General features: G+C 35.1%; 2 protein-coding genes across 2 annotated transcripts in view; one reads left to right on the top strand and one right to left on the bottom strand.

Annotated features, from left to right (window-relative positions):
* Nucleotides 1-14081, bottom strand: part of LOC134657586 (transmembrane protein 80-like) — a 418575-nt gene that overhangs the window by 351070 nt on the left and 53424 nt on the right. The gene's annotated exons all lie outside the window — the stretch shown is intronic.
* The window catches only part of LOC134657533 (dosage compensation regulator), a 29698-nt gene continuing 24426 nt past the window's right edge, over nucleotides 8810-14081 (top strand). The window contains exons 1-4 of the mRNA XM_063513109.1: nucleotides 8810-8977; nucleotides 9115-9257; nucleotides 9715-9846; nucleotides 10624-10871. Coding sequence (XP_063369179.1) covers nucleotides 8902-8977; nucleotides 9115-9257; nucleotides 9715-9846; nucleotides 10624-10871 — 599 coding nt within the window. The 5' untranslated portion in view covers nucleotides 8810-8901. The remainder of the gene's footprint in view (nucleotides 8978-9114; nucleotides 9258-9714; nucleotides 9847-10623; nucleotides 10872-14081) is intronic.

The raw sequence follows: 14081 nt of genomic DNA, 5'->3' as shown, positions 1-14081 counted from the left end.
AAACGTCCTGCTATAAGATCATAAACCGTATTGCGAAGACTTAAGGTCCAGTTAAGAATGTTAGAACAGCAGTAGTGAATAGTAAGGTTTAACCAGAAGCTCGAGGTAGATGGCGCTGCTGTGATGTTCTAAGTCATCTAAGTGACAGGTGAGATAGTTCAACATCCCGATTTCAAATTAAAATATATACAAGCCTATGGAGTTTTAAACTTGAAAGATATGCTTGATTATATTTTTATTGCTGCATTATAGTTCACACGAATAAAACATTTATTTTAATCTATAAATATTTTAACAGATACGGGAAAGATAGAATATATCTACATATATTCTACACCTGTCAGTTGCAATCCCTTCCCTAAAGCGCTCTGTATTGAGCGAATTTCAGTTTTCAGTCATTGAGGTATAACTTTGGCAAGATTTTTTTATCCTTTGACTTGTTTAAAATCTGAATCGCCTGTTAATGTTATCTCTCGACGTATTTATATGTATGATGTCCTATTTGTAGTAAACTATATGTATAATGTTTTGTAAAGATCAATTTGGTAAACATTAATTATTGCATCAATCGATAAGTGTTAAAAGCCATTCGATTATTTCGTTTGAATCGTTTACGTTAACGTAGTTCATTTGTTTCATAGTAATTTCCAACGAATTTGAGAATATTTTTCTAATAGATTTTTATGAAATATAGTTTGAGATGAGGAAGCGAATCTTATAAAGATAAGATTTTTGTGTAACCTATTCTATTTTAGTTACTGTAAAACAGATACAAGATTAATTATTTAGCTCTTCCCTAGAATTATAATTATTATTTACGTTACTTATTCGTATGTGTGAAATATGTACAGTCACGCTCCGTGATTGTTACGCCATTTCGTGTTCTAGCTAAATTGGACATTCATAGCGTATGTATGGAACAACCGATTTAGCTAGGGCCCTAAATGGCTTAACAATCCCGTGTGGTGACTGTACATGGATGAATTACAGTAAAGTTCAAAAATAAGGACTCATTTTTTTGCCATAAACGGCAATGGTTACAGGATAAAGTGGATCTTAATACATTCTGATTAAATTTACCATTGCGTGTTATATAAAGTAGTCGTGGCGGACAATAGGCAATGAATATATGTACCTTTTTATATGTAGTAGGGCACTATAATTATTTATTAGTAGTAAAACGCATTATCTTTAAATTGCGCCCCAGTCCTCTAAAAGAAGCAAATATACTTGCACATTAAATTAAAAATAAATTTGTTATGGAGGTGGCATTTATTTAAATGTTATTACGTAAGACGATTTGGGGGGACGGGGGGGGGGAGTCTCGATAGCTCTTACGTAAGATCACAACTATGCGCAAACTTAATATTAAGTATGCTTTGAAAAAGCGCAGGATCTGTGCGAATGCCGAGATGTGGTGTAATGTTTCTTTAAAAAATAAAAACAAAACAAACCTAACGTGTAGTCATTTTTGCTTTCGATTTTTACGAAGGAGATCGGCCTATTCTTATTATGTATTTTATACATAAGGATGGGAGGGGGTCAAAACCAAAAATCGTCTTACGTAATAAATTAATGGCGCCTTGTGCTGTAAATCGACACTATCCATTGTTGCTATTAATTTGTAGATTATAATATTATGTATGAGCTATTCGCCCAATGAGTTAGCCTTGGTTATTAGGCTCTAAAATCCTAAAACTAAATTTATAAATGATCTGGAACATTCCTTATTTATTTTTAACCGTTTTTTCTTTGGTATACTTGGGCTGTCTATAATAAATACAAAGATATCGTGCCTTTGCAAAAATGTTATATTTTATATAATACATAGCAGCAATAAATTACGATGACATCATTTAGATTTTGGCACTAAACAAAAGCTTATCAAATGATTTGATTGTACCTATAAACTGGTCATACCTAAACTAACCATTTGCTTATTATTGGACAAAAAATGTACAGCTCCGTGAAGAAAATTGGATCACGCATTGACATATATCTCAGGACGGGCCTTCCGTGCACTAAAAATGACATTTATTTATTTATTTATTGCGACCAAGCGCGCGCGTGAAGCGAACTCATCAACCAATCGCGTTTAGCGGTGTCACTCCGCTGTACTGGCCCCATTCATATTCCGTTCTTATTACCCGTAAGGCCAGTCCTGAGATTTACGTCAATGGATCGAAATACTATTCGACTTAATAATATGTGAGTGACTCGTTACAAAACATTTTTTATAAGAAATATACAGTTTGCATACGTCAAAACTAAACCTCGTTTAGTTTTAATATGGCACACTGATTAATTATTTTGTAATAACTTGCGAGTCATATGCAATAAGTAATTACATATCTCAATTTAACCTTTTTGCCGCCGCTCTGTCACTTATAGTTGGGTAAACCAATTTGTCAGTCAGTAAGAACCAGGAAAACTATACTCATCCTTTTCTTTTGGGTGCTAGTACTAGTGTAAGACAAAGATATAATGATTGGTATGATTCTCTCTGTCTATGTTTGAAATGAGACAGTCCTTTGACAAACTATAAATGTGATGTGACATAATTTACAAATAACCACACTTTTAATATACCTACCTATAGTACCTATTTAAGTACCATAATAAATTTAGTGGCGGCAAACGGGTTAATATTATTATTTAGTTAGTACTTAGTATAACGCTTTGCTCTCCTATGTCATTTGGTTATAAATGTATAATTGTATATTATTTTAGTTCTAATTGATTATCCTATATCACATCATTATTGTTTTTATACATAAATAAATGTAACCTGAGTAATAATGTAGGCATACAAGTTGGCTTGTATAATATGTATTATACATTATCTTTTAGTTGAATAATTATTTTTGGGTTATAAAAATTCAATTGTTAATATTACTTTAAAGAAGCTGGGACCAGTTACGGCGAATTATTTTATTGACTTTAAAATCACTCTAATATAATAGTGTACTTTTTACGTTATTTTCATGTTAATTCTGTTTACATATTACTCAGGCTATTTCCTAAGTTAAGAAATAATTACCAGTACATGTAACATAATAAAAAATACTTCATTTACCTATGTATTATATAAAATCTGCCCTAGTATCTAAAAAAAACATCCTCCTCCTCTGTCGTTATATATAACTTTAGTCATTAGAGTACCTAGGTAAAGGATGCCTCACGCTAGAACGGTCCGGGTCCGGGCTTAGTGTCCGACACTTCAGTTTTCTATAGAAAGCATCACGTGATCACCTGTTATAGGAAACGATCCTCGGCCTGGACCCGGACCATTCTAGCGTGACTCATCCAATGAGTAATATATTAAGAGAAACATCACTGCCGTTGCAAAATTGACACATGCTATGTTTAACAAGAATGTCATGTTTAACAGAACCATAAAAGTCAACCTACATAATTCTAATTTTAAAAGTAGGTAACATATAACCATAACTGTTAATTTTGGTAGATATTTTACACACAAAAAATAACATACGCCTATATTTTTGCACTTTACATCCACAATATTAAGTAGACAGATAAATATTACATAAATTAAATTTAATATATCTATCTCAAAGAAAAGTCCCTTTTACTGCGAAAACGTCTTATCCTAGGTACCATTTTCGCTGGCAATGACTAAACCTAAAACCCATCGTATAAGAAAAATTGGCAGTTGAATTTGAATTAAATTAGTGGGTAATAAGGTTTTATAGATGGTCAACCAAATCATGTCAGTAAAAAAGGCGCGAAATTCAAATTTTCTATAGGACGATATCCCTTCGCGCCTACATTTTTCAAATTTGCCGCCTTTTTCTACTGACAATATCTGGTTGACCAAGTATATTTCGTTTCTTTAAAAAATAAACAAAAGAAATGCGAACCACCATCGGCATATTATTAGCAGGATAAAGTACATATTTTATATTTACATGTACGCCTGGCAATTGGAGTGGGCGACTTCGGTGGCGATTGTTTTATTCGCAAATCACATTATTTCGTTTAGTATGTGCGAGTGTTTTTATGTATTAGTGTTTCCAATAAATAATTTATAAGTTTTTTCTATTACTGTGTTTTATTTCAAACTTTACCATTGTACTTAGTCCCTTTAGGACGCTTTTATGAGGTAGATTAATACGTATACACACAATAATGACACATCGTATAAGTTCCGAAAACTCATTGGTCATACGAGCTAATTCCCATTTAAAGAATGCGTATATTCTGTAAATGGGACCAAATTTCGCTGATTTCGCCGAAACCATTCATTTTCGTTGAACATACATGGGGGGTTGGGGGGTTAATTCGCTATAGTTTGTCAAAGGACTGTTTCATTTCAAACATAGAGAGAATCATACTATCTTTGTCTTACACTAGTACTAGCACCCAAAAGAAAAGAATGAGTATAGTTTTTTTTTGTTCTTATTTAGCTCTTTCTGAAGTTCTCTATGTCTGAAGCCGCCGAAACCGGTGTTGCTAGAAGACAGTGGCCACGTGGCCCATTTGATCCATGCCAATCCATGCTGATGCTGAACGCAACCAAAAAGTAAAGACCCCTTCACACTCGTTTCGCGTTCGCGGCTTCGCGCATGAGTGTGTAGGGGGTTTAATAAACGCAACCCACTATTGCGTTTTGTTATTTGCATAAAATTGGTGACATTTTATGATGAAATTATTTTTTCATTTTATCAATATATTTCCTCATCAATTCTTTGTAAATGTTTAATAATAGTGAGTATTATATTCGTTGATAAATAGAGTCTGTTCTGAAAGAGAAGAGTCGTTTATAACGCAATAAGTTTGTTTCATACACGGAACATTTTTAGCAAAACGAAACGCAGTTAACAAACAACTTGGAGGATACAACTAAACGGAGTAGCCATTAACAGGCTTTCCCCTCTGTCGAAAATAGGCGGCCAACGGTCATACACAATGTATGGACTGACGTTTATCTGACATGGCTATTTTTACTCTCTCTCTCCTCCCTCTTGCGAAAATGCCACTTGTCAAAAAAGGACAACTATACTGTTGACAAGACGAACTTCAAATCCAGTTGTTGCCGTTTTGGTGGTTACAAAGCTGTGTATGTGTGCGTAAAAACGTCTATGTGTGCATTTTTAGGGACGTGAAAAGTCGATTTTAATCATGTTATATATCGATAAACGCTACACAGCGGAACGGAAAAGTTCTTCGTTAAAAATAAACAAAATTGAAATGCTAATGGATTATGAATATATTATAATATAATAAAATGATTCAATTATTGCGGAACACATATTTTAGTACGTATTTATGTATTGTAATTAAAAATCTGAACTTTCCCTTCGTTCCCTGCTGTGGCGTGACAAAATCGTGATCTGATAACCACGATAAAGAGTAAAAGCGTTTTTTGTTCATTTTAGGTATCGTAAACTTTTCAAGTAAAATTCAAATTGCAAGAAATGTCGATAGTTTATCGATATGACTTTATCGACATGGCCTCAGCAAGGTGGTTACATATTGTTAATCGTACATAATAGTAGTTTATGCAACAGTGATATAATAAGGGTTCTTAAAATTCAAGGGTCGAAGTTACAAAACGAGACGTAGTCGAGTTTTGTAAAAAAAGACCCGAGAATTTTAAGAACCAATTATGAGCTGTTGCATACATTACTTTTTCTATGACAGCTGCAGCAAAAAAAAAAAAAAAAAAGAGTTATTATTAAAAAAAAAGAGATATTATAAAAAAAAAGAGTTATTATTAAAAAAAAGAGTTATTATTGTAAATGAAAACATACCTCTTTCAATCAAGATGATCGGAACTTGTATCTTTAAAAAAAATAAAGCAGTTGTATTATACTCATAAGATGACTGCTAGCAGTCATCTTATGAGCCTATAGACAAATCATTCAAATGACATTGCTTTAGATATCACTGTCAGTCATTTAATTGACACATTTAAGTGCTGGAGTAGAAAAAAACCTTATAAAAACAAAGTGGCAACAGTGACAGCTCGCTTAGGGTCCATCTTTACAAATATTATATCTATGTTCCCCACCATAAATTAGTATCGATCGACGCTATGATTGGTCAAATTTATATGTTTTGCAGTGTTGCCAGATCGTACCTTTTAGTACGGTTTTGCGTACTATTTTGGATCCTTGCGTACCTTTTTTGTACGCAGCGTACATCGTACTAAATTCGTACCTTTTGAAGTACGATAGTTATTAAAAAATTTTTTCGATATGTTGGTTAATTCGGAGCAGAATTTCTAATTTGAAAATAATGGCCAACATAAAAAAGTACCATGTACGTGTAGGTACTATAAGAAAATTAAAATTATAGACAATATACGTCCAAACAATGTACTTACGTAATTACAAGTAGCAGTTGCAGTCGGCAGTTGTGTCCAAAGAGAATATAATCACTACGTTGTGTCTTAACAAAACTCAGATAGTCAAAATTCGGTTTTTCATGTATATCAATTTAACTTTGTTTGACAGAAATACTTAAAACAAATGAGTTGTATTGTGTACTTTAAAATACTTAGTTCTTTTTTTTATTGCAAATTGCAATCGCAAAATGTAGGCAAACACTGATGCTGTTTTATAATATAACCTTTTTGAATCTGAGGGCCTACCGCGAAAACCGAAATAAGCAAATTGCGGGGATCTTTCTTTTTTACTCCAATGAAGGCGTAATTAGAGTGACAGACAAAGATGCAATTTGCGAATTTTGATTTTCGCGGTTATAGCCCTGAGGGTCAACCGCGAACCACTTTTGACTTGTGGCCTCTCTGTCCCACTTATCAATTCGTACGTAAGTATGACAGGGAGGCAGGAAACACGTCGAAGGTGGTTCGCGGTAGGCCCTCTGGACTATTCAAGTTATTTTTTTTTTCCAAACAGGGCTATAACCGCGAAAATAGATGTTCACAAATTACGGGCATCTGCCTCTGTCACTCTAATTACGCCTTCATTGGAGTAAAAGAGAAAGATCCCCGCATTTTGCGAATTTAGGAATTCGCGGTAGACCCCCAGATTCTTCAGAAATATTATTTCTGTAAGAAATTTATCCTAAAAAAAATCCGTACTTTTTTTACCCAAATCGTACCTTTTTTGACGTACCTACGTTCAAAAGCTGGGAGCGCTCTGGCAACACTGATGTTTTGTCCCTCACGGAGGCACGCGTAGACCACTTCTATAGGATGCTACCTTCTATGAATGACACTGACAGCGTAAGCGTAGAAAAGCGGCGGTGAGGCGGCAGTGTTGCCAACTTGGCATAATGGATGCCAGATCTGGCACTTTTTCACACTCTGGCATCCAAATTATCCATTTAGCATCTGGCATAATTTTTAGCATAATGAGTGAATTGTGTCCCTAAGCCAAGTTTGAAACCTACTTGGCAGTGTAATTCATGGCACAACCGTCAAAGGAAATTTTATACATACGACGAACCGCACCGCAGTTATTTAAAATCACATGACATTTCTTCTAAGGTCAGTACAGTCTGTAGAGGCCTATAGGAATTATGACGAGTTGGTGCTCGAATCTGTTTTGTGTTATCTATGGTATTTGGTATAGTCATAATTTTATTGTCATAAACTTAGTTTACAAACAAAATCTGTAAATTTTTTCACGGCCGGTTTGTTATTAATTTTGTCGGTAATAAATACATATACAATATTAATAACAAAACTTCCGTGAGACAAAGACATAGTAAATATATTAAAAACGGGTCACTCACGTATTTTAAGTCGAAAAACGCTCGACATGTTGCGCGCCGGCCCGTCACCGTAAACGCAAGCTCCTGAGGGTCTACCGCGAACCACGTTCGACGTGTTGCCTCCCTGTCACACTTACGTACGAATTTACAAGTGCGACAGAGAGGCAACATGTCGAACGTGGTTCGCGGTAGGGCTCAGATGACACTTCTCGGTACGAAGTGAAACATGTCGAGCGTTTTTCGACTTAAAATACGTGAGTGACCCGTTTTTAATATATTTACTATACATATACAATAAGTGGAAAAACAAAGACAATGCAACGGCGCCAACAAATTATAAGCAAATGTACCGCTCCGAGTGGGAAAGATTGCCTGATTTTAAAGATTGGATACAAGCACAGACAAGACATCCTCTAGACTGAGCATAGTAACGCTACCTCCTCTGCCACAAATATACGGTAGTTTTACTTAATCTTCGAGTCAAAGTGTCTTTGTGTGACGTCCGTGTCTTTGAACGAACCAATCACGGCACGGGGCTCGCTCATCTCGTCCCCTGCACCCCAGTATTTTTGGCAGCATCGGTTTCATGAAATAATTGCTCTAAACTCCGTGTAGAGGATTCCTAGTCTATGGCTTAACCAAGTATAGCTAACCAAGTCAGTGCAAAGTTAGCTTGGTCTGACTCTATAAAAATTTCAGAAACAGCATTGTTTGATTTATGTGGAAGACACTCATTTTTAGTTACCTAATATCTGGGAGACCGAGCTTTGCTCGGAAAACATATAAAATCTCAAAAATTAGCGTTTTCTCAGAGATAAGACCTAGCTAGATCGATTTTTCGCCTCCGGAAACCCCCATATACCAAATTTCATCCAAATCGTTAGAGCCGTTTCCGAGATCGCCGAAATATATATATATATATATAAATAAATAAATATGCAAGAATTGCTCGTTTAAAGGTATTAGATATATTGTTTAGCACTTTTCTAAATTATTTAGCATAATTCTGGCATAATCTGGCACTTTTTCAAATTCCGAGTTGGCAACACTGTGAGGCGGCGAAGCGAATGAAGCGTCTCTACTATCGTCTTCATTATCCGTAGCTGTGAAAAACTGATTTTTTTAGCATCTACAGTTGTGTTGATTCATTAGTGTACTATCTAGCAACCTATAACTGCCTAAGCGGTATCCTTCACCATGGACGTGAAGTCTTTCCTTCATTCTTGGTGCGCCAAGAAAACTCTCAACCCGACTTTCGACGTCCGTGCCACAGGTATTGATCAATCCAATTATGTTTTTGCTAATTTGTCTTATGCTTAGAATTAAAATGTGATCGCGTCGTAATTTATAAAGCAATTAATTGCATTATAAATAATAATGCAATTAATTAATTCTAACCTTATTTTTCAGGGCCGAAACATCGTCAACGCTTCCTCTGCGAAGTCCGTGTGGATGGCATTTCTTACGTCGGCGCCGGTAACTCGACCACCAAGAAAGATGCCCAGATGAACGCATCCAAGGACTTTGTGAATTTCTTAGTCAGGACTAATCAGGTAATCATTCAGATTCTGTAAAATATTTTTTTAATTTAATATTTAAGGCTATTTGTCTAGTATGTGAATGGATAATGAACATACATCGGGGTTTTCGGTGCGGGAATGTTTTACACTAGCCAAATAACAGGTAAAAACTGTAAAAAACGATACTAATTTAACATTTCTAAGCACGTTTAGACTTTACTCTTACCTATGTTTAATTCATAGTTGGTAATTATTTTAGAATAAACAAACTTATAAATACACAAAATCATTCCCGCACCGAAAACCCCGATGTATGATAATGAATATCAAAATTATAGGGTAACACAATTTTCTGAACTCCACACTAAAAAAATACATTTTTGTATGGATTAAGTAGTAAATTAAATATTTTCTTTTACATTTTGTGTGTTCGTCATCATCTTTTATCCACACATTTTTTTTGAAATGTATAAAATATACATTTGAACAGGTGGCTGCCAGTGAAGTGCCCGAAGAGGTGAGAGTGAAGACCGAGGACAATGGGGGCGCTGGCAACAACGGAAACTTTGGTGGCGGAGCCAGCTACCAGGGACAGGAGCCCCAAATCAGACCTGTTTTCCAAGTAAGATTTTATTACTTAAACGTTAAGCAAAAAATGAAAATCTTTTTTTGTTGACTATACTATTTTTATTGTATTTATTAAGATTTAGTTGGAGACAAGAAATATTTATTGATGAATAAATTAAAACATCAAACATCAATCGTTCTTTTGTTTATTTGTGATATTTTTATCTTTATTTGACATTTTAATGACAGTTACAAATTATTTACATTGACATTGACTTTAATGTTAACTTTGTTTATATTCAATTGTTTGACATGTTTTTCTTTGTACATGATGATCCTTATTGGGAGACACAATTAATCTTATTATTTTTATTTTAAATTTATATAGTTATTTTCGATACAAGTGCGAAAAAGAGGAAATTCGAAACGAGTGGCGATAAATCAAAACACGACCGAAGGGAGTGTTTTAAATCGACACGAGTTGCGAATTACCTATTCGCACGTGTATCGAACAACGTTTTACAGTACATATGGCACTTTAAAGTTTCGACATACGCACGAAAAGTGCTATTTTACGCACTAGTGCGGATATGTACTGTAAATGTAATTTTTGACGATCATGATGAGAAGATAAACATAATTTTGAAGTGTAATTTTCATCTTGAAATAAAGAAATCTAAATCTAAATCAACATTTATTCAGCAAATAGGCCACAATGGGCACTAAAAACGACCTTAAATTTAAAATTGAAATCTAAATCATCAGTGGTAAGTTAGAAGTTAGTCTTTTGGTGCCAATTTTTCTTAACTATAATTTTTTTTCCACACTACAGGAAGGCATGGGTCCCGAAAGCATGGGCCAAGCGTACCACGCCTACGGAGGTCCCAGCCAGAACTTCACGTACATGGACCGTCTCCAGCAGCAGAAGAACGTGGAAGAAGCCGAGGACCTGGACGTGAACGCCAGTCTCCATGGCAACTGGACCATGGAGAACGCTAAGTCGAAACTTCATCAGTTCATGCAGATGAATAAGATCAATGCGGACTATGTTTATAAGGCTGTTGGGCCTGATCATACCAGGTTTGTTGAAAAAAAAAAGGTTTTGAAAACAGTTATTTAAACTAAAATGGGAAAAAAAAGTTAACGGAGTTGAAATAGTGCCTCAAAAAGGGTTCATGCACAACTTTTTCTTCGAACTTGGCTAGACACTGCGTGTTTCTAGATGGGATTTTATTGTGTACACTCACTTTTATTATTTATGCTGGGCATACTGTCAAGATAAATAATAAAAATAAGTGTTAAGCTTTGGATTCCTCCGAAAGCGGTGCCTTCATATATTGGCTGCTATATAGCGGTGAATGACGTCACTAGAACGTTGTCTATGTAAACAAGATGGCGCGGTTTCCTAGACGGCGTTGATAACGTAACGTAAAAAAAGCGGTGCCGTCATTTGGAAGACGGCCGTCATGACGGTGTCGATAGTTTCGTGAACGTTTTATTAGATAGCGGTGAAGCTATTTTGAATAAATGACACGAGATTTGAATAAATGATCTTCCGTACTACGATTATTTTCCTCTTCTGATGATATTTCATCCTCCAAGTAAATTATCGATGGTCAAGCACAGGGTTGTTGCGAACATCCGCATCCGCAACCGCGGAACTTCCGCATTATTTTCAACATCCGCATCTGCATCCGCATAAAATCGATGCGGAGCTTATGCGGATGCGGATGTCGAACAAGTCGGTATAATATACAGGAACGTCTTAGCGGCGGCGTAAGTGCTAGGTAATTTCGTCATTACCTATAACGAAATCGTCTAGATCCAGAAAAGTCGGCGAAGTTACTGTTTATTAAATATAACGCACCTATATTCTTGCCCAAATAAACGTTTCGTTTTTTTTTAATAAAAAAATACTAAAAATGTAATATTTGACGTTTTCTAAGTATGTACCTAATCTTGACATCCGCATCCGCGGATGTGAGCCTTTAAATATCCGCATCCGCGGATGTCAAAAAATCTGCATCCGCAACATTCCTGGTCAAGCAAATCTTGTCAGTAGAAGGCGCGAAATTCAAATTTTCTATGGGACGATATCCCTTCGCGCCTACATTTTTCAAATTTGCCGCTTTGACCTTGGTGGCTGACGGTGTGTTATGACGCCGTGGTACTTTCCACATGTCGTCACCGTAAAGACGGCCGTCTTTTGCGGCCGCTATATGACGGCACCGCTTTCGGAGGAATCCAAAGCTTAAGTGACATAGTCCAGTTTTAGTTTTAATAACAAGTAAAATCTTGTAAGATGTATTTTCTTAGTTATGCTTATAAGCCATTGGTTATTCATATTTAATTGACAAACCAATGGCTGGCTGTTATTTCTGCAGGAAATGTGGTCAGGCATGACTTAAAAAATAAGAAGTCAAGCTTGACATGAGAAACATGGAGACATTAACATATGTAGACTGATTATGACATTGTTAAGGACATCCTAGGCTATAATTACATTACATAAGCAATTTTGTTTATACATAAGTAATATATGTATAATTATTATTGTGTCGAAATTAACACCTATTCAAACATATCCACAGACAGTGTCTCAAAGAAGTAATTCGTACATACATTGTATTTTTTGCGTGTCTTTTCCATTTGATTTTGGTTTGTAATATAAAAGTTAATTCCTTTGTACAGCAAAAATAGGAAAACTTAAATATGGTTAACTTATCTTTTTTAATAACTTATGTAAATTTATTAAATTGCAGACAAATTTTAATTTAGTCTGTAATTTTTTTTTAATCTAAAAGTTATATCCTTTGTACAGAAAAAATTGGAAAATTTAAATATCATATATAATTTAAATAACTCATCTTTTTTAATAACTTATTATGATGTAAATTTATTAAATTGCAGACATATTTCAATTTATGCTGTAATTTTTTTTATCCATACTTATTCTGTCAATGAAAGTAAATATTCGGTTGTGAATATGGGCCTAATTTCAATAGCGCATGGTTATCTAACTGTGAAGCACTTATGTAATAAGGCCCTATTAATTAAATTGGTCAGTGTCTCGATGTTTCTGAATCACTTCAATAAATATGTGAGGCATGTATTGCAGAGTTTAAGCAATATATACTTCACAACAACGCCTATGGCTGAAGTTGATACAAATCTAAGACAATCAAAAATATTCTTTAACTGAAATTATGAACAATTTTAGCAAAATTACCGTTTGCAATAGTCAAATAAAACAAGATGAAGAATAGGATTATATGTTCGTCTTCTATTGACTACTACCTTATGAGATTTGTGGAGAAAGACAATGGAGGTTACCGAGAAAATTAAAACTCGAATCAGATTTAAGTCTATTTCTCACTTAATTTAAAGTGGAGTCCAGCGGGCTCAGGACGGTTCCATTTTTATCGACTATCACTATGCCCGTCACTTTCGCACTTACATACTTGTTTGACCGTGACATGCATGGTGATAAACGATAAAAATGCGACCGTGCTACTAGGGCAGATGGGTTGATCAAATCGACCGATGACCAATTAGAAATGAAATTGGCGTCAATCTCCAATTTAATCACCAATTTTAGATTTTTGGTGATATTTGTGCCCTCTAAATTACAAAAATGCCCCAAAATGTCACAAATTGCAATTCTTGCGTCCGCACCTCCATTTTATCAGTAATATCGGTCCTAATCGGCGGACGAAATCGACGAGCCAAATTGACGTTTGCGTCCGCACGGCCTGATTTGATCGGACTATTTAATCAGATTGGCGAAAAATTGTCCCGCTGGACAGGGCTTAAGTGACAGGAACGCAGATACAGTACAGAGTCGATCATGCTTTCAATTAAAGAACGGAGTATACGTTTGTTGACTATTTCAAATGGTAACATTGTATGAAATTGTTCATAATTTCTCTATAAAACCGTAGGGTTCATATTGATTGTCTAAGATTTGTTTTCAACACAGGTAGAGCTATTACACCGAGAAGTCATGCCTGACCAGACTTCCAGAATGTACTACATTTACTCTGCAACGTCCTCGTCATTTCGGGGTAAGTTGTGTGTAGCGAAAACATTTGATTAGTGTAGGGGTAAATTACGATATATGTAACTAAATTTTTAACTGAATTAGTTTTTGGTAATTTTTTGATTTCCGATGATACTATGAGTAGGTACATGGGAAAGGCATTTAAGGCATTTTCCCGGTAAGGGCATTTATTTGTGTGATGAGCACAGATATTTGTTCCTGAGTCATGGGTGTTTTCTATATATATAAGT

Source organism: Cydia amplana, chromosome 20, assembly GCF_948474715.1.
Source record: "Cydia amplana chromosome 20, ilCydAmpl1.1, whole genome shotgun sequence".
Lineage (NCBI taxonomy): Eukaryota > Metazoa > Arthropoda > Insecta > Lepidoptera > Tortricidae > Cydia > Cydia amplana.
The sequence above is the reverse complement of the archived record's forward strand: the minus strand, read 5'-3'. Positions and strand labels throughout refer to the sequence as shown.